At 41.2% G+C, this 21,910-nt stretch overlaps 1 protein-coding gene across 1 annotated transcript in view; it reads left to right on the top strand.

Moving 5' to 3' along the window:
- LOC109900863 (guanylate-binding protein 1) overlaps nucleotides 1-17,805 on the top strand; it is a 34,445-nt gene extending 16,640 nt beyond the window's left edge. The window contains exons 5-11 of the mRNA XM_020496728.2: nucleotides 8,594-8,784; nucleotides 9,172-9,414; nucleotides 13,052-13,332; nucleotides 16,078-16,290; nucleotides 16,430-16,532; nucleotides 16,744-16,937; nucleotides 17,365-17,805. Coding sequence (XP_020352317.1) covers nucleotides 8,594-8,784; nucleotides 9,172-9,414; nucleotides 13,052-13,332; nucleotides 16,078-16,290; nucleotides 16,430-16,532; nucleotides 16,744-16,937; nucleotides 17,365-17,583 — 1,444 coding nt within the window. The 3' untranslated portion in view covers nucleotides 17,584-17,805. The remainder of the gene's footprint in view (nucleotides 1-8,593; nucleotides 8,785-9,171; nucleotides 9,415-13,051; nucleotides 13,333-16,077; nucleotides 16,291-16,429; nucleotides 16,533-16,743; nucleotides 16,938-17,364) is intronic.
- The last annotated feature ends 4,105 nt before the right edge of the window (nucleotides 17,806-21,910 follow it).

Below are 21,910 nucleotides of genomic sequence, written 5' to 3'. Positions count from 1 at the left end.
CTAGAATTGTGTTAATTAATGTTGATAGCTAGAAAGCAAGTTACTGTAAGCACTGGCACAATGTCAAAGCATTTTCCAACTTGGTCAATAAAGACAAAATCGTCATTAAACTTATGAAACATTTAGTTAACAATATTATTTCACTGTTTTGAGACTTACATAACAAACCTTTATTAACACAACAAATTAAGAGACAGAAATAACATGTGGCTTCTATTTTGGCTACAGAGGAGCTTGTGAGAGGTGAGAGGTCAGTATGACATCACTTCCTGGTGAACTCACTTCTACAAAATCGTGTAACCATGATAACCATGATAACCATGATTATGCGAGCTATTAGATCACTCCAATATGGTATCCTTCCAATATGGTATCCAGCTACACACTGTGTGAAAAACAGCAGTGTAATAGAGCTGTAATGGGAGTTTATGATGGAAACTGTCTGTAATGTAAAGTAGTGTAACAGAAAAACTATAGTAAACACAGCTACACACTGAAACCCTCAGTGTAATAGAGCTGAGATGTGAGTTTCCATGGGAAACTAAGATAGTTACTGTCTGTACTGTAAAATAGTGACAGAAAACTATCGCAACTCAGCTGTGAAAAAACAACACCAGTGTAATCTCACTATGGTGAGGCTAGCATATACTCAGACCAACAGTGTAAGATTACTGTGTCTATAGTATATAATATGCAATACTGTATGATAGTATAGAATGGGACATACAGTATCAGCCTTAGTCTCATATATTATCTGAAGGAGAGGAGACATGAATGGCTGTAGCTTTTCTTTGAGGAAAGGATTAAGCCAACAGTGTAATATACTATGTCTATAGTGAACACTGTGCAATACTGTATAATAGTAAAGATTACAACAATATCAGCCATTGTCTCATACATTATCTGAAGGAGGAGGTGTGGAGAGTGAACTGCCTGACCATGAAGGGGCAAGGCATTCTACCTCACACACGTTTATAGCTTATTTCTTGCTATATACGTGGGGGTTCAGATTGGCAGGACATAAGGAAAAGTGTGTTTATAACTGTGCTTTGTCCTGCAATGATCACCTCTGGTTAAGCTAGCGCCTTTGCATAGCTCATTCACCGTGATACACACAAGAGTCTAGGCAAGATGGCTGCGCCCTGTGAGAGATGAAACCGTGATGCGCCTCACAACACCTAGCTCACTCTCAGGGGAGAACTGCAAGTCTGCCGGAGCGAAACGTACACAGTCTCCCGATCTTGCAGGGTAGGCGGCTCCCCGGATCCGAAGGCTAAAACCGTGAAGGTTGGTGGACAGACAAGTCACACAGACAACTAAGACAAATCCTTAGCGCCGCCAATACTGCTCGACCAAACCAAGTATCGCCCAGGTTGGTACACTCTGTCACAAGTAATAAAAACAAGGACCAAACCCAAACAAGATGGCACAAGCCAAACCGAGTGGGGGGACAGCAGAGCCGTATTGGAGTGATCCAATATAGTGCTACATAACTCATGAAACATTTTTGTTCCCTATTTAGTGACTGACATTGCACTTTTGCACATTCAAAATAAGAAAAATAAGAAGCCAGAAGAACGCTGGGCTGTCACCAGGAAGTGACATCACACTGACATCTCATACTCTCCTTTGCAGCCAAAATGGAAGCCACATGCTATGTCCAAAGACAGTACAGTAATGAATGAAGATAGGCAGAAACTGCTTCTCCAGTAGAAATCCCTGATCACCCTTTGTAGGCGATGTCATGGCAACGTTGGCTAGCTAAGCCACAGATAGAACAATGAGACAGATATTTTACCGGATGTATAAATGTGAAGCATCCGGTTGGTGTTTCCACTCACTACCAAATATGTTGATGAGAGGAAGCTCAGTAGTAGGTGAAGATAGAGCGAGATAGATTTTGACCGACATTCTGCAAATGATCTCTATTAGTGCTGACCCCATTTAGTCGACTGTTATATTGTTTGGTCGATAGGCTGTTGGTCGACCGCGATTTCTTTAGTCGAGCAGTAGCAAAAAATAATAATAAATCATGGTGTACAAGACAGCTTTCTGATTCGCGCCAGTCTGAGTGGACTAATCCATTGTGGAGGAGGTGGGGATGGTACTCTAAGGCATGTGCTACTGAAAATATATATGGTTAAGGACAATGGTGCAATATTAACAAAAACAGCATTATTTTATAACAAATGCATTTTGATAGTGTTCGCTGTCTGTGGTTCTGAAACATCAGTGTACTGTTAAATTGGTGCCTTTTCCTAGACTATGTTGCTATGTGCATAATAGCAAAGTTAACAAGCAGATTGGTGTTGAGAACAATGTGGCGGAGGCAGCAGCAGAGTGAGAAGACGAGAAAACAGCCCTTGCCTTAATTGTCTAAGAAAAGTGAGGAGAGAGGAAATCCCATCTTAATTTGGTCTATAATCAATAGCCTAACTTTTAAGTGTGCCTGACTTTATAAATCATCCATATACAGTGGGGCAAAAAAGTGTTTAGTCAGCCACCAATTGTGCAAGTTCTCCCACATAAAAAGATGAGAGAGGCCTGTAATTTTCATCATAGGTACACTTCAACTATGACAGACAAAATTAGAAAAAACATCCAGAAAATCACATTGTAGGATTTATTTGCAAATTATGGTGGAAAATAAGTATTTGGTCAATAACAAAAGTTTCTCAATACTTTGTTATATACCCTTTATTGGCAATGACAGAGGTCAAACGTTTTCTGTAAGTCTTCACAAGGTTCACACACACTGTTGCTGGTATTTTGGCCCATTCCTCCATGCAGATCTCCTCTAAGCAGTGATGTTTTGGAGCTGTTGCTGGGCAACACAGACTTTCAACTCCCTCCAAAGATTTTCTATGGGGTTGAGATCTGGAGACTGGCTAGGCCACTCCAGGACCTTGAAATGCTTCTTACGAAGCCACTCCTTCGTTGCCCGGGCGGTGTGTTTGGGATCATTGTCGTGCTGAAAGACCCAGCCACGTTTCATCTTCAATGCCCTTGCTGATGGAAGGAGGTTTTCACTCAAATCTCACGATACATGGCCCCATTCATTCTTTCCAATACACGGATCAGTCGTCCTGGTCCCTTTGCAGAAAAACAGCCCCGAAGCATGATGTTTCCATGCTTCACAGTAGGTATGGTGTTCTTTGGATGCAACTCAGCATTCTTTGTCCTCCAAACACGACGAGTTGAGTTTACCAAAAAGTTCTATTTTGGTTTCATCTGACCATATGACATTCTCCCAATCTTCTTCTGGATCATCCAAATGCTCTCTAGCAAACTTCAGACAGGCCTTGACATGTACTGGCTTAAGCAAGGAGACACGTCTAGCACTGCAGGATTTGAGTCCCTGGCGGCGTAGTGTGTTACTGATGGTAGGCTTTGTTACTTTGGTCCCAGCTCTCTGCAGGTCATTCACTAGGTCCCACCGTGTGGTTCTGGGATTTTTGCTCACCGTTTTTGTGATCATTTTGACCCCACGGGGTGAGATCTTGTGTGGAGCCCCAGATCGAGGGAGATTATCAGTGGTCTTGTATGTCTTCCATTTCCTAATAATCGCTCCCACAGTTGATTTCTTCAAATCAAGCTGCTTACCTATTGCAGATTCAGTCTTCCCAGCCTGGTGCAGGTCTACAATTTTGTTTCTGGTGTCCTTTGACAGCTCTTTGGTCTTGGCCACAGTGGAGTTTGGAGTGTGACTGTTTGAGGTTGTGGACAGGTGTCTTATACTGATAACAAGTTCAAACAGGTGCCATTAATACAGGTAACGAGTGGAGGACAGAGGGGCCTCTTAAAGAAGAAGTTACAGGTCTGTGAGAGCCAGAAATCTTGCTTGTTTGTAGGTGACCAAATACTTATTTTCCACCATAATTTGCAAATAAATTCATAAAAAATCCTACAGATCCTGCTTGTGTTTCCTGTTTGAGTGTTTGTTTAATAGCCTACTAATTCAGTGATTTCCAATCCTCACACAATCACAACATGTCGGATAAACAATTTCACAAATTTGACTGTTTTTAATATTTGCTAGGCTGTAATACAAGGGCTGCACTTATTTTTTTCGTTAGAACAGCCTCTCTGGTATTACTTATTATTTATTTAGTGTTGTTTAAACTGTTCCAAATTGTCAGAAAAATAACCCTCCTTTTTCTTGATCTCTTTCTTATTGTTATTATTACTACTATTATTGTTATGATCATCATTATAATAATAAGTAGCCAATAAACTCACTTTTTCACAATTCCTGACATTTAATCTGAGTAAAAATTCCCTGTCTTAGGTCAGTTAGGATCACCACTTTATTTTAAGAATGTGAAATGTCAGAATAATAGTAGAGAGATGTCACGACTTCCGCCGAAGTCGTTCCCTCTCCTTGTTCGGGCGGCGGTCGACGTCACCGGTCTTCTAGCCATCGCCGCTCCACCTTTCATTTTCCATTTGTTTTGTCTTGTTTTCCTGCACACCTGGTTTACATCTCCTCATAATTACTATGTGTATTTAGCCCTCTGTTCCCTCCATGTCTCTTTGGGGTATTGTTTATTGTCAAGGTTGGCACGCTTCCAGGCTGGTTTGCACCGGGTTTTGGTTTGTACCCGTGCTTTGTGGCAGCCGGTACTTTGTACTTGGTTGTTGTACTTGTTCTTTGGGCATTTTTTTTTGTGACGCGGTTCTGTTCTAAATATTGCCTCAGTAAAGTGCTTTGTCCACTCATCTCTGCTCTCCTGTGCCTGACTTCCATGCACCAGCTACATCCACCGTATTACATACACCCAATTAGTATTTGGTAGCATTGCCTTTAAATTGTTTAACTTCAATAAGTTGGGTGAATTTTGGCCCATTCCTCCTGACAGAGCTGGAATAAATGAGTCAGGTTTGTAGGTCTCCTTGCTCGCACACGCTTTTTCAGTTCTGCCCACAAATTGTCTATGGGATTGAGGTCAGGGCTTTGTGATGGCCACTCCAATACCTTGATTTTGTTGTCCTTAAGCCATTTTTCCACAACTTTGGAAGTATGCTGGGGGTCATTGTCCATTTGGAAGACCCATTTGCAACCAAGCTTTACCTTCCTGACTGATGTCTTGAGATGCTTCTTCAATATATCCACGTAATTTTCCTCCCTCATGATACCATCTATTTTGTGAAGTGCACCAGTCCCTCCTGCAGCAAAGCACCCCCACAATATGATGCTGCCTCCCTCGTGATTCACGGTTGGGATGGTGTTCTTTGGCTTGCAAGCCTCCCTTTTTTCCCCTCCAAACATAACGATGGCCATTATGGCCAAACAGTTCTATTTTTGTTTCATCAGACAAGAGGACATTTCTCCAAAAATCACGATCTTTGTCCCCATGTGCAGTTGCAAACCGTAGTCTGGCTTTTTTATGATGGTTTTGGAGCAGTGGCTTCTTCCTTGCTGAGTGGCCTTTCAGGTTATGTCGATATAGGACTTGTTTTTCCGTGGATATAGATAATTTTGTACCTGATTCCTCCAGCATCTTCACAAGGTTCTTTGCTGTTGTTCTCGGATTGATTTGCACTTTTCGCACCAAAGTACGTTCATCTCTAGGAGACAGAACACGTCTCCTTCCTGAGCAGTATGATGGCTATGTGGTCCAATGGTGTTTATACTTGCGTACTATTGTTTGTACAGATGAACATGGTACCTTCAGGCGTTTGGAAATTGCTCCCATTGATGAACTAGACTTGTGGAGGTCTGAAAAATGTCCAATTGACTCAAATGATGTCAATTAGCCTACCAGAAGCTTCTAAAGCCATGACATAATTTTCTGAAATTTGTTTAAAGGCACAGTCAACTTAGTGTATGTAAACTTCTGACCCACTGGAATTGTGATACAGTGAATTATAAGTGAAATAATCTGTCTGTAAACAATTGTTGGAAAACTTACTTGTGTCATGCTCAAAGTAGATGTCCTAACCGACTTGCCAAAACTATAGTTTGTTAACAAGAAATTTGTGGAGTGGTTGAAAACCGAGTTTTAACTTCCTTTGGGCAGCATCCGGTGAAATTGTAGAGCACCAAATTCAAAATACAGAAATAGTCAAATTAAACATTCATAAAAATAGAAGTGTTATACATCGGCTTAAAGATGAACTTCTTGTTAATCCAGCCGCTGTGTCAGATTTCAAAAAGGATTGACGGCGAAAGCATACCATGCGATTATATGAGGACAGTGCCCGCTTACAAAAGAATACAAACTTTTTACAACCAAGTAAAGGAATTACCAAAAGTCAGAAATAGCGATAAAATTAATCACTTACCTTTGATCTTCATATATTTGCACTCTTAAGAGGCCCTGTTACACAATAAATGTTTGTTAAGTTCGATAAAGTCCCTCTTTATGTCCCAATAACTCAGTATTGTTGTTGCGTTTTGTTCAGTAATCCTCTGGCTCAAAGGCGGTCATGACATGCAGACGAATACATCCTAATAGTACCGGTTAAGTTCGTCGAAACATGTCAAACAATGTTTATAATTCATCCTCAGGTTGTCTATTGTCTAAATAATCGATAATATTTCAACCAGACAATAGCATCTTCAATAGAAAGGAAAAACAACTAACGGCGAGCAATCGGTCACATGCGCAAAACAGCTCTGTGTAACGGTTTTCTTCGGGTGAAAGAGAGTCGGACCAAAATGCAGCGTGGTTAATACGATACATCTTTAATGAAGATGACACACGATAATACAAAACAACAAACGGAATGTGAAAACCTATACAGCATATCTGGTGAATACAAAACACTGAGACAGGAACAATCACCCACAAAACACTCAAAGAATATGGCTGCCTAAATATGGTTCCCAATCAGAGACAACGAGAATCACCTGCCTCTGATTGCAAACCGCCTCAGGCAACCATAGACTTTGCTAGAACACCCCACTAAGCCACAATCCCAAAACCTACGAAAAACCCCCATACAAAAACACAACACAAAATAAACCCATGTCACACCCTGGCCTGACCAAATAAATATAGAAAACACAAAATACTAAGACCAGGGTGTGACACTCTGGTTCATTCTGCATACCAAATAGAAAATTTGTCTCATTCTTCCTAGTTTTTCAGAATACAATCCTGAAACGATGTCTAAAGACTGTTGACATCTAGTGGAAGCCATAGGAACTGCAATCTGGGCCCTAATCCAACAGATGCTGACTGTAAAGGCATTCAATAGAAAAGTACCCACATCAAAAATATCCCACTTCCTGGATGGATTTTCCTCAGGTTTTCACCTGCCATATCAGTTCTGTTATACTCAGACATTATTTTAACAGTTTTGGAAACTTTAGGGTGTTTTCTTTCCAATACTACCATAGGATATGCATGATAGTGCATATGCATATCCTATCTTCTGGGCCTGAGTAACAGGTAGATCACATTGGGCACCTCATTCATCCAAAATTCAAAATATTGCCCTCTACCCACGAGAGGTTAATGACTCCAATCTAAGTGTATGTAAACTTCCAACTTCAACTGTATATAGGCTACTGTATCAATCAATAATTCATTAGTTCATCACACAGCATATGAGTCATTCATGCTTTGAAACGCAATCAAGCATTTTAGCTTTAAAATTAAATAACAAAGCGACCTTTGAATAATTTGCGTAAACAATAAATAAACCGTTCCATTTCGGCAATTGCATTCACGAATGCATACAACTGTTTTTAGTATTTGCTATAATAAAGGTTTTACAAAAAATTAAATAAACGTGCCAACAGGCTGGTAGGCTTTTAATTAATACATTTTATTTTATTTAACCTTAATTTAACTAGGCAAGTCAGTTAAGAACAAATTCTTATTTACAATGACGGCCTAAGAACAGGGGGTTAACTGCCTTGATCAGTGGCAGAACGACAGCTCGGGGATTCGATCTAGCAACCTTTCGGTCACTGGCCCAATGCTCCAACCACTAACTAGGCTACCTGCCACCAATTTAGTGTTGTTTACATTGTTCTAAACGGTCAGGAAAAAATATATTGTAGTCTAACAGCACCTGTTTGGCACACATAATATCTACGCAGCGCTTGCTCCTTTCCTTATTTTTCTTGATCTCCAGTATTTTCCACAACTAGTCAAATGTATTCCACGCATCTGACTTCCCCTTTACCTCCTGGGAAACCAGTGAACATTCCCCCATTTTCAGTTTATTTGTCACGTCCTCTGCATCCATTTTACTGTCAAGTGTGTTATCATGTTCAGAGTTTATTATAACCAATTTAGTCTGATTATGATATGCTATGATATGATATGTCACATAAAGAGAGCAAGGTTTGAGGAAATAGGGAATATTTTTCCGAAACAAATTAGGGATTTCGGTAACAAAACATTTCAGTCAGAAATGTCTGTAATTATGTTGCAGCTTCAGCAACACGGACAGCACCATAAACACTGTTAATGTTCTGAGGAGGTTGATGTAGCTGGGAGGAGAGAGAGACAATCGGTGCTAGTCAATGGCGCTGCCCATTCTCTCACAGATGCCATGATGGGACAGAAACAAAGATGTGTCATCTAACTAAGTCTGGATATGTCTGGGTTATTGTCCTCAACACCGCCCCCTAAAGCTATGTGACAGAACTGACAGACCTCATTAAGGTGAAGTCGGTTGAGGGAGACATTGATGAATCTGCAGACTATGTCCGTTTCTTTCCATCTTTTGTGTGGGCAGTCAGAGATTTCGGACTAGAGTTAAAGCTTGATGGAAAACCCATCACAGCACATCAGTACCTGGAGAATGCTCTTAAACTGAAACAAGGTGAGAATACTACACATGGATCAATGATACTGAATATATGGTACTTAAAGTTCTACTTAAAAGGACAGTTCTACCAAATTACATTTTAGTTTCCTTACCTTGCAAGCTGCCAAAGTAAGACAGCAATCCATGCTTTGGTTTTGTTTACCTGGCCACTGTTTACAAATGCTAATTTGTTCATATCAATGGTCCTGATATTAGCATTTTTGACATTTCATGTCCAAATCATCCTAAAGTTTCTTCAATTGATTGTTTAGCTCAATTAAGTTACTTTAAGATGATTTGGACAATTAACATTTGGAGACAGTGGTCAGGTAAACAAAACACAACATGGATTGCTGTCTTGTAATTTGTTATATCTGTTCATTTATGTTATTTTTTTCAAAGGTACTAGCAACAAGATTGTTAACTACAACTTGCCTCGTGATTGTCTGCGGAAATTCTTTTCCCCCCGTTGGTGTTTTGTCTTTGAACGTCCTGCCAACTCTGAGAAAATGAAACGCATGGAGGAGTTGACAGATGCTGACTTGGAACCCTCCTTTGTGAAGCAGTCCAGAGACTTCTGTGACCACTTATTTAAAGAAGTCAAGACTAAGACCATGATAGGTGGCCTGAAAGTCACTGGTAAAAGTGAGTATTTATACTATTATATAGGTGTGAGAAAATACAGTGTGTGTCTATTGGGTATAATTGAAAATATTCCACTACAATTGCTTTTTTCCAATTGTGATGCTGCTACCACAACTACCATGTCTACGTTTACCTCTTTATTACTACAACCTCTATTTCTACTACCATACACTGAGTATATCAAACATTAAGAAAACCTGCTCTTTCCACGACATAGAATGACCAGGTGAATCCAGGTGAAAGCTACGATCCCGCATTGATGTCACTTGTTAAATCTACTTCAATCAAATAAAATAAAATAAAATGTTATTTGTCACATGCGCCGAATACAACACAACCTTACAGTGAAATGCTTACTTACAAGCCCTTAACCAACAATGCCATTTTAAGAAGAAAGTATTTACAAAAATTAACTGAAGTAAAAAATAAATACATTAATTAATTAATTAACAGTAGTGAGGCTATATACGGGGGGTACCGGTCCAGAGTCAATGTGCGGGTGCACCGGTTAGTCGAGGTAATTGAGGTAATATGTACATGTAGGTAGAGGTAAAGTGACTATATATGGATAATAAACAGAGAGTAGCAGCAGTGTAAAAATCGTGGGGTTGCGTGGGGACAATGCAAATAGTCCAGGTAGCCATTTGAAGAAGCTGTTAAGAAGGCTTTTGGACCTAGATATAGTGCTCCGGTACCGCTTGCCATGCAGTAGCAGAGAGAACAGTCTATGACTAGGGTGGCTGGAGACCTTGGCAATTTCTTCCTCTGACACCGACGAGTATACAGGTCCTGGATAGCAGGAAGATTGGCCCCAGTGATGTATTGGGCCATTTGCACTACCCTCTGTAGTGCCTTGCGGGGACTGAGCGTGCACCCCTGAGGGGCCCCTGTGTTGAGGATCAGCGTGGCAGATTGGTTGTTACCTACCCTTAAAACCTGGGAGCGGCCCGTCAGGAAGTCCAGGATACAGTTGCAGAGGGAGGTATTCAGACCCAAGGTCCTTAGCTTAGTGATGAGCTTTGAGGGCACAATGGTGTTGAATGCTGAGCCGTAGTCAAAGAATAGCATTCTCACGTAGGTGTTCCTTTTGTCCAGGTGGGAAAGGGCAGTGTGGAGTGCAATAGAGATTGTATCATCTGTGGATCTGTTGGGGCGGTATGCAAATTGTGGGTCTAGGGTTTCTGGGATAATGGTGTTGATGTGAGCCATGACCAGCCTTTCAAAGCACTTCATGGCTACAGACATGAGTGCTACAGGTCGGTAGTCATTTAGGCAGGTTGCCTTGGTGTTCTTGAGCACAAGTACTATGGTGGTCTGCTTGAAACATGTTGGTATTACAGACTCGGGCAGGGACAGGTTGAAAATGTCAGTGAAGACACTTGCCAGTTGGTCAGCGCATGCTCGGAGTACACGTCCTGGTAATCCATTTGGCCCTGCGGCCCTGTGAATGTTGACCTGTTTAAAGGTCTTACTCACATCGGCTACGGAGAGCGTGATCACACAGTCGTCCTGAAGAGCTGATGCTCTCGTGCATGCTTCAGTGTTGCTTGCCTCAAAGCAAGCATAAAAGTTATTTAACTCGTCTGGTAGGCTCATGTCACTGGGCAGCTCATGGCTGTGCTTCACTTTGTAGTCCGTAATAGTTTGCAAGCCCTGCTACATCCAACGAGCGTCGGAGCTGGTGTAGTACGATTCAATCTTAGTCCTGCATTGCCGCTTTGCCTGTTAGATGGTTCGTTGGAGGGCATAGCGGGATTTCTTATAAGCCTCCCTGTTAGAGTCCCGCTCCTTGAAAGTGGCAGCTCTCCCCTTTAGCTCTGTGTGGATGTTGCCTATAATCCATGGCTTCTGGTTGGGGTATGTACGTACGGTCTCTGTGGGGACGACGTCATCGATGCATTTATTGATGAAGCCAGTGACTGAGGTGGTGTACTCCTCAATGCCATCGGAAGAATCCCGGAAACATATTCCAGTCTGTGCTAGCAAAACAGTCATGTAGCTTAGCATCAGTGTCATCTGACCACTTCCTTATTGAGCGAGTCACTGGTTCTTCCTGCTTTAGTTTTTGCTTGTAAGCAGGAATCAGTAGGATAGAGTAATGGTCAGGTTTGCCAAATGGAGGGTGAGGGAGAGCTTTGTACGCATTTCTGTGTGTGGAGAAAAGGTGACCTAGAGTTTTTTTTCCTCTGGTTGCACATTTAAGATGCTGGTAGAGATTAGCTAAAAACGGGTTTAAGTTTCCCTGCATTGAAGTCCACGGCCACTAGGAGCACCGCCTCTGGATGAGTATTTTCTTGTTTGCTTATGGCCGTATACAGCTCGTTGAGTGCCGTCTTAGTGCCAGCATCGGTTTGTGATGGTATATAGACAGTTACAAAAAATACAGATGAAAACTCTCTTAGTAAATAGTGGGGTCTACAGTTTATCATGAGATATTGTACCTCAGGCGAGCAAAACCTTGAGATGTCCTTAATATTAGATTTTGTTCACCAGCTGTTATTGACAAATAGATACAGACTGCCACCCCTTGTCTTACCGGAAGCAGCTGTTCTATGTTGCCTATGGACCGAAAATGCCGCCAGCTGTATGTTATCCATGTCGTTGTTCAGCCACTACTCAGTGAAATATAAGATATTACAGTCTTTAAATGTCCCGTTGGTAGGATAGCCTTGATCAGAGCTCATCCATTTGGTTATCCAATGATAGCACGTTGGCTAATAGGACTGATGATAGAGGGGGATTACTCACGCATCATCGGATCCTTACAAGGCACCCCGACCTACATCCCCAATATTTCCATCTCTTCTTCATGCGAATGACGGGGATGTGGGCCTTGTCGGGTATCTGAAGTATATCCTTCGCGTCCGACTCGTTAAAGAAAAAATCTTCATCCAATATGAGGTCAGTAATCGGTGTTCTGATATCCAGAAGTTATTTTCGCTCATAAGAGACAGTGATAGAAACGTTATGTACGATCAGTGTAGATGATGGGGAGGAAACAGGTAAACAGGGATTTTTAAGTTTTGATGCAATTGAGACATGGACTGTGTATATGTGCCATTCAGAGGGTGAATGGGCAGGACAAAATATTTAAGTGCCTTTCAAACGGGGTATGGTAGTAGGTGCCAGGTGCACCGGTTTGTGTCAAGGACTCCAATGCTGCAGGGTTTTTCACACTCAACAGTTTCCCGTGTGTTTCAAGAATGGTCCACCACCAAAAGGACATCAAGGCAACTTGACTGTGGGAAGCATTGGAGTCAACATGGGCCAGTATCCCTGTGGAATGCTTTTGACACCTTGTAGAGTCCATGCCCCGACGAATTGAGGCTGTTCTGAGAGCAACTCAATATTGGGAAGGAGTTCTTAATGTTTTGTACACTCATTGTAACACAACAACCATCCACCACTAAAATCACAACAGACAACTACTACCACTACCTTTCACCATCACCACTTCCACTAACAACATCTACTACTACTACTACTACAACCACCATCATTACCACTAAAATCACTACCAACACCACTGCTACTACTGCTACTACCATCATTACTACTTAAACTACTACATCCACCACCATCACTACTACTACAAATACTACTGCCAGATGTGCTGAGCCCCATTTTTCCTATGCAGTGCTCGGGAACCTGACAGAGATGTACGTTGACATGATACGGAGTGGGCAGGTACCCTGCCTGGACAATGCTGTGGTGGCGCTGGCCCAGATTGAGAACTCCAGTGCCCTTGAAAAGGCCAAGGCCTACTACCAGCAGAGCATGGCAAAGATGGTGGTCTTTCCCACTGAGACCCAGCAGCAGCTGTCTATGGTTCATGCTTCCATGGAGAGGGAGGCAGTGGCCATCTTCATGAATAGTTCATTCAAGGATGAAGACCAGAAGTACCAGAAGGAGCTCATGGTATGGGAATATATTATATTCATGGTTTGCACATTGCATCATAATATTGTCATTAAGGTTCTCTTGGGGACTGAGTGGAGTACTACACATCTATCTAGATGTACTCGGGCTTTTCTAAAGTTAGCTAGGTTCAGTTAGCTTCACATTCCAGCTCAAGCTTCATCCATGTTACGAAGGTGGATATTGATTGTGCACCAGCCTCTTACCCGAGCCTGTTCAAGCCAGGCTTGTTAGTGCGCGTTCATGTCACAAGTGGCAACATCAATCCATGGGCGAGTCAGTGCCACATTTACATTTAGACCGAATTCTCTTCTGCGTGAAGTTGCAAACGTTTCCTGTTATTACAAAAATTGAATGTGTAATGTGATAGGCATTTTAATAATATTATTTTTAACATACAAAACCATTGATTAATACAATATTTAATCAGTCGTCTTCCTCAACTGAAGAGGATGATGACACAATCTTTTTGAGAGGGAGGGAATATGATTTCATTGGTCTTCAACTTGCAACATACACTTCATTCAGGATAAATGGAGATAGCCCATGGACTTAGATAGAAATTGCATTATTATATCTGTGCCATTTTGGCCTCTGTGAGAGCATGGGCAGCGCCATTGAGGCCATATACATTTTGAAATAGTCAATTGTCTTCTTCTACTTCTATGAGTTGGCAAACAAACTGAAAGGGTGTGTTCTGTCACCTAGAGTATGTTGTTTGAACAGGTATAAAGCCAAGGTTTGCGATTTACTGCCACCTGCAGTTATGGACTGTTTGCTCACGAGTATAATTCATTGGTCAATCCCTCCTGATGAACCAGATGGAATCATGTGATCCTTCCTTCACCTAAAGGAAGATCCATCCAGCTGACTACTTCAAAATTTTGAAAGTCTTCAATGGAGGATGCCCATGTAAAACCATTTGGGCATTAGAGTCATCTATATCTGTTTCTATGAATTAGTCCTGACTTACCTTGACCCAGAGCAGGTTAGATCTGAAGGATTCGTAGGTGGCTAAAAGTTGAGCCACCTTCGTGTCACCGGCTATCCCGAGTTTAACTCAGAGTTGACCGAAGTTAAATAGCTAACTCTTTTATCTTGCATCGTAGTACACTACTCTGGAGGACTGAACAGTCTACTCAATTCATTCTCAATTGGAGCTGATGAAGATTTTCTCCGACTTGCATTATAGTGGCTTGGAAACGCGATGACATTTCAATAGGAGGCTAATAATTAGTAGGAAAACCTTTTGTCATCATTGTGATGTCATCAGATTGTGTCGTATAATGTTAGCTAGCTAGCTAAGTGAGGGGAGAGCAACGTGTTTTATCTAGCTAACATTAGCATTGCTAGGTATTTTTGACAAACTTTGCTAGCTAATGGTAACATTGCCATCTGTCTAAAGTAAATTTGATGACATCATAATGATGACAAAGTTGTTTCTTACTAATTATTGCATACATTAGCAATGTCAATGTATTTCCAAGCAACTATAGTGTAATTTAGACTTAACAATCATAAGCCTTTAAGAATGACTGAGCACTCCTCGACTTTCGGGGGTCACTGTGGCTACGGCGTCTTTAGAATGTTCATAACAATGATTACATGGGTTGCATTTGGGAGGATGAAAGTTTTTATTTTGGTGCGTCTTGGGAAAAAAAGTCCCATGCTCTCAAAACAATTAACTGAACTTTGAAAACAGTTTGCTCTTTGCAAAATAGCCCAAACATTTTTCTCCCCTCAAGCAAACACATTTGCGTTTAACGTATATGTAAATTGGATTTTATATCTGCTCCACTCTTAATGGACGGTCATAAATCATTGTTTTGGATCTCAAACCAATTAATGAATCAATCAATACTTATGCAAAAATGTATAAATTAAAGGGATAGTTCACATCACACAAATATACCCAAGTTTCCAAAATGTATTAGCACAAAAAAGTTACATTAAGATTATTTGAGCATGAAACTATGCTAAAATGCTAATATCGGAGATATCAAATTGCATTGTTTTTTTGACAAAAATGCTAAAAGGTTAGCATTTGGAAACAAAGCCAAGGTAAACAAAGACAAAGTGCGGATTGTTGTCTTATCTTGTCCATAGACTGCTGACAAGACAAGGAAACCAATATGTTTTTGTAATTGGGGTGAACCATCCCTTTAAAGACATTTGACCCATGACATTTGACCCACCCCCCTCAAGTGGTCAAACAAAATAGCTAATTTGAGAAGAGTTTTGGTGCTTTCTGACATTATACTACAAATCACTAGCCAGCTACCACACAGTTACTCAACCCTTCACCTTAGAGGCTACTGCCCTATATACATAGACATGGAATCACTGGCCACTTTAACAATGGAACACTAGTCACTTTAATAATGTTTACATACTGCTTTACTCATCTCATATGTATATACTGTATTTTATTCTACTGTATTTTAGTCAATGCCACTCCAACATTGCTCATCCTTATATTTCTTAATTCCATTATTTTACTTTTAGATTTGTGTATATTGTTGTGTATTGTTAGATACTACTGCACTGTTGGAGCTAGGAACACAAGCATTTCGCTACACCGACAATAACATCTGTTCACATTTTTATGTGACCAATAAAAACACAAAACAATTAATTATTTTAATTATGTTAGACAAAAGAATGTCATAAACATCACAGTAGAGTTCAAATACATGTTTGGACTTAACCTCTTTTCTCTAACCAACCCCTCCATGTTTCTCTTAGAAAGCGCTTCAAGAAGTATATTCGACAATCTGTGAGAAAAACTTGCAGGAATCCCAGAGGGCATGCACGCACATCATCGAACACATATTTGCTCCCCTAAAGGTCCAACTTAGGAATGGTTCCTACATGACCCCTGGAGGATACAAACACTACTGCGATGATCTCAAAATGATGACCAGCGAATACAGATCAACAGGAGGCAAAGGAGTGAAGGTATGTTGGACTTGCATCTAACACAACCTCACTGATTGGTCAAAATGGAAGACTGGTATCGTGTGTATTGGAGGTTGAGGTTCTGTTCTTATCGTCTCTTATCATGTGTGTGTGCGTACATACATGTGTGTGGTTCTAGGCTGAAGAGGTACTGAAGGAGTACCTGAATGACAAGGAAAGCACTGGTCAGGCCATCCTGTCAGCAGACCAGTCTCTAACTGAAGCTGAATTGAAGGCCGAAGGTGAGGACCTGTGTTGGAATTATCCATCCAGTAAATGCGAGTGGCAAACAGTAATCTTTGCAACTTTACCTTTAATAAAAATACAAGGGCTGTGTACTATGGTTTTCCTAAAATCATTTACCATTACAGACGAGGAAAATGTAACCTATTGTGTTGCCCAAAATTATATAAATGAAGTACATTTTCTTGGTTTTGCTCTCTCTCTCTTTAGAGGAGAAAGCGAAAAGGGAGGCGTCTGAGCAAGAGAAACGAACCATGGAAGAGCAGATCAGAGTCCAGGAAATGCTGATGGACGATCAGAAGAGAACACATGAAGAGCATAAGAAACAGCTGTTGGAGAAGATGGAGGCTGACAAGGAAAATGCTAAAGTAGAGTACAATAGAGTTCTGGAGGCCAAACTCAAGGTAGGAACTGTAATAATGGAGACCAGCAGGCAGTATATTGATTTGGGGTTAAGGGATAGTCCCCTCAGTTTGACAGTTTTGTTTACAGTTTGTCTGCATTTTAGTCACCTTTTGCACTTTGAATTTGTTTTCTATTTCACAAAGTTTTGTAAGATTTTGTTAGCCTCACAGCCTAATAACTATGATACAGTATTTTTGGTTGTAGTAACTGCTTGGTACTTTTGATAGACTTGATTTGTGCTTACCGTATTGTAAAGTTATACAGAATTAATATACATCTATTGCAAACTACAGTAGCAAAGTGTTTTCTTCATTTGCAAGTGACATTCTTCATTGGTAGTTGGTCGTACTAATTCAGAGGACAAGAATACAGCTCAATAGAGAGGTAAGATGCTTTTAGTGATTTAAGCAATGTTGGTCATTTCAGGAGAAGGAAGACCTCCTCAAGGAAGGGTTTCATTGCAAAGCACAAGAAATGGAGGCACAGATAAAGGACCTCAGGAAGGAGCAGGAGGAACAGGAAAAAGCTAAGCCCTCAATGTGGAAGCAAGCTCTGGATAACATTGGAACCGCTGCTCTAATGATTCCAGGATGGGGCAAATTAATTGGAGTTGGTTTGAAAGTGGGGTCACATTTCATGAACTGAAGGTCCTTTAGGGGGGATGATAATATACTACCAAAATATAGTGTTTCACCACCATGTCCACTTTCGAGAAAGGTGTGGTGGATTCAATTCTAAAATGTTTTACCTATCAATCATTAGACTGATTACTTTACATTAACCACTCCCTTCAGAAAGTGTGTTCATTTAGTTTAATGTTTGTTTAAAAGGCATAAAAACAATAAAGAGTATTTTTTTAAAGGCAAATTAAGGAGTGTTCCTTTATTGAAAAATTGATCAGTACCTTTAATTTCATTAATTTGCACCAGACATAATAGAAAAGTATGTGCATTGGGATGTTTGTAATAGGCTCAGTGTTAGTAAGGGCTTTATTTGTGCTCACAACAAACACTTTCTACACAATAAACAATTTATTTTCACTGATCCTGTCTTGATTAGCATGGACAAATGAACAGGATAATTTTTCATTATGTGAAACTGTAATGAACACGATGGGAGACAGAGCGTTGGTTTCAAGCTCAGGGCACAGCAGGTGTTTACTTGTAAAGGACCACAGGAGGAGGCAGGTAGCTGGGTCCAGGGGCAGGAAAAAGGTCATACACAGGGGTCCAACAAGGCAACAGTACAGGCAGGGAAGAGGCTAGTAACGTTGCCCGGGAGATCAGGCATTAGGTTGATAACAGGAAATCCGATAGGCTAAGGTACAGGCAGGGAATAGGCAAAAGGCTTCATTAGTGAGGCAGGCCAAAACTATCATACACGGGATAATTAAATTGCGGGGAAAAACAGCTCCGAATAGAAGTGTGTCACAAAACAAACAATACCTCACAATGATGAGGTGCAAAGAACTGAACTAAATAGTGTGTGATAATGACATACATTAATAATGACTGTTTATTTTCATCATTGAGCTTCATGAGTCTCCATAGTATGCTTTTCTCGGTAAGTCACATTATACAGACTGGCTTTGTTGAATAAGTTTGTTTGGATTGTGCAGTAAATAAGAGGTTATGGTCAGATAATACATAATCACATACACTACATGACCAAAAGTCTCTGGACGCCTGCTCGCAAAACATCTCATTCCAAAATCATGGGCCTTACTATGGAGTTGGTTCCCAATTTGCTGCTATAACATCCTCTACTATTCTGGGAAGGCTTTCCACTAGATGTTGGAACATTGCTGCGGGGACTTGCTTCCAGTCAGCCACAAGAGCATTAGTGAGGTTGGGCAATGATGTTGGGCGATTAGGCCTGGCTTGCGGTCGGCGTTCCAATTCATTCCAAAGGTGTTCGATGGGTTTGAGGTCAGGGCTCTGTGCAGCGTTAAGGGGCTTAACCATGAAAAACACCCCCAGACCATTATTCCTCCTCCATCAAACTTTACAGTCGGCACTATGCATTGGGCCAGGTAGCGTTCTCCTGGCATCTGCCGAACCCAGATTTGTCTGTAGGACTGCCAGAGGATGAAGTGAGAGAAGGCGTTTTCCACTGTTCCAGAGTCCAATGGCAGCGAGCTTTACACCATTCCAGCCAACTTTTGGCATTGCGCATGGTGATCTTAGGCTTGTGTGCAGCTGCTTGGCCATGGAAACCCTTTTCATGAAGCTCAAACAGTTCTTGTGCTGACATTACTTCCAGAGGCAGTTCGGAACTCGGTGGTGAGTGTTGCAACCGAGGGACAGACGATTTTAACGAGCTATGCGCTTCAGCACTCGTAGTCCCGTTCCGTGAGCTTGTGTGTGACAGAAAAATGTGTGTGAGAGAGAGGGATCAAGCACAAAAGAGTTTGGGATTTATTGTATATTGGCAGTGGCACTGTCCCCGAACAATATGGTTATAATGGGTTGGATTGGGATAACCAGCTAGTGTCCCTAGCCAGACGGGTTGCCTCCCATAATGCATCCAGTGCTACAGCAGCCAGGTTTACAAGACTAACAACCAACCCCAAAATGTTTTATTATGGAGTTGATAGTGACAACCACCTCCACATGCTAATTAAGATGCTCCCTCTACCTTGCCTCTGGACTTCCTGTAATCGCCATATCAGGTTGTTCTCCTTGTGCCGCTACAAGTTTAGCAAGAACAACAGAAAAGGCAACATTTGCATGTGGCAAAGAGGTACAGTGTTCACAGCGTTTTGTTCAGAATATCAATCAGGCGTTCCAAATATAGTAATATGCAAAAACATGCTCCAATAGGTTATTGTTAGGACCTAGGTCCTGCTTAGCACTGCCTACCTCCTTGTTTATTCTGCCCACTGTGTGACAGTCGATTCCCATTGTAAAAGGCCCATCTTTCCCATCTTCACTTAGTTCTAAGTAAATATGTCACATAGAACACATAGTATTCAAGCTTTGCATTGTGAATGACAGTTTGTTTGATCCATTCAGTGTACCAAAAGTCTTCACAGTAATGAAAGTTGGCTTTACATCATGCCATTCTACATTTTGCAATCAGACCAACAGCACAGAATATAATACCTATAATTTATTGAATATTTTCTGTACAGTGATTGTTTCTTGTGGGCCGTGTTCGCACAGACCGCAGTCACGGTAAACACTGCATATGTCGGCTCAATCGGAAGTTACCTAAACATTTCAATCGCGATATAACGTGGATCTTCTGGGCTACAGATTGAATCTAGCCCATGGTCTGTGAATTCTGTTGGAATAAACTGAAACTGAAAATAGAATTGACTAGTTATTATATATCTCAATGGACTAGATTCCATTGTCATTGTAGCCAATAATGGACTGATAAAGCAGGCAACTATTTTATTCTGCTATGATATTCAACAATGTTACAGACAGGCCAACCAACATCAGAAGGTAAAAACAAGGACATATAAGTAGCCTACACTATATAGATACAGGATATACAAATAAAGTGTATCATTTTGATTACACTTCATGGTGCATCTAGTGGTCTGTAAAGTGCTAGTACATGAGGGAGAGAGAGTACAAAGATATATGGGGCATGGGTTATGAAAAGTTCTGGGTTTGCACTGCTATGATTTTTAGGTGTCTTGTCCTGATTGTTAGTGCTCTGTAAACACCTTCAGGAGAATACAAGTACCCTTCATCTGAAGGGAGCTTGTTGAGAACGTGTGAGGGTATGCATTTTGACAGGATCAGACAAGATGAAATTGACAAAAATGTAAATTTAACGAGTGGCTTGTACCACTGTGTCACATGTTCCATTAAACACATGAGCCATCCAATCCAGGTCATGTTCAGTAGTCTGGTAAAGTAGCACCACCCATAAAGTCACCTACACAATAAAATGAATCGGTTAAATCCAAACATATCCACAAAATAAAGTGAGAGTGACTGTTTGCTGATGGTGGCCTTGGTTCAATAGTGTTTATTACACCCCTGCACTAACTGCATAATCTGGGGAAAGGTTGTGATGAATGAATAGGGTCCAGCAGAGCAGCATCAGGCGATGGCCCTATTGTTGATTTATGGGCACCATAAAGAGGCATCTGAATTAAGTAGGCCTCTAGTCTTAGCCAGAGAGTGGTGAGAGAGAGAATAGGAAGAAGAGAGATGGGGTAGGTAAAAAGCAAAGGGAATAAAAAGGAGGGACAGACAGACAGATTTAATGTATGTGCTCTCTGACACCTGGAGTTGCATGGGAAACGGTCCAGGAACAAAGGACAATGCCAAAGGACCAGTCAGCTCATCCCCCTCTGATGGGCTAAAATGTATCTCTGCTATAGTATCCAGAAGACTGAGTAAAGAATGAGTGATAGACTAATACTATATTATTCATGTTTGGTATCTATATTATCCATGTTCGGTATTTATCTGCAACTAGTTCACTGAGGATAACTCTGATGCCATCTATAAGGATGTATGATCTATGTGGTTACTTGTATCTGTATAGGGTGAACTCTGAATTACTTTATGAAAAAAAGGTTTTACGGTCCTCTCAGGAATTCTGTCTTATTTACTTCGGTCTCATTCCCCAAACAAGAATTTAAATCACAGGAGGTTGGTGGCACCTTAATTGGGAAAAATGGGCTCGTAGTGATGGCTGGTGCAGAATAAGTGGAATGGTATCAAATGGAATGGTATCAAAAAATCTAAAGCCTCAATACAGGACTAAGATTGAATCGTACTACACCGGCTCCAACACTCGTCAGATGTGGCAGGGCTTGCAAACCTTTACAGACTACAAAAGGAAGCACAGCCGCGAGCTGCCCAGTGACACGAGCCTACCAGACTAACTAAATTACTTCTATGCTCGCTTCGAGGCAAGCAACACTGAAGCATGCATGAGAGCATCAGCTCTTCCGGACGACTGTGTGATCGCGCTCTCCGTAGCCGATGTGAGTAAGACCTTT

This window comes from Oncorhynchus kisutch, linkage group LG12 (genome assembly GCF_002021735.2).
Source record: "Oncorhynchus kisutch isolate 150728-3 linkage group LG12, Okis_V2, whole genome shotgun sequence".
Classification (NCBI taxonomy): domain Eukaryota; kingdom Metazoa; phylum Chordata; class Actinopteri; order Salmoniformes; family Salmonidae; genus Oncorhynchus; species Oncorhynchus kisutch.
The sequence above is the reverse complement of the archived record's forward strand: the minus strand, read 5'-3'. Positions and strand labels throughout refer to the sequence as shown.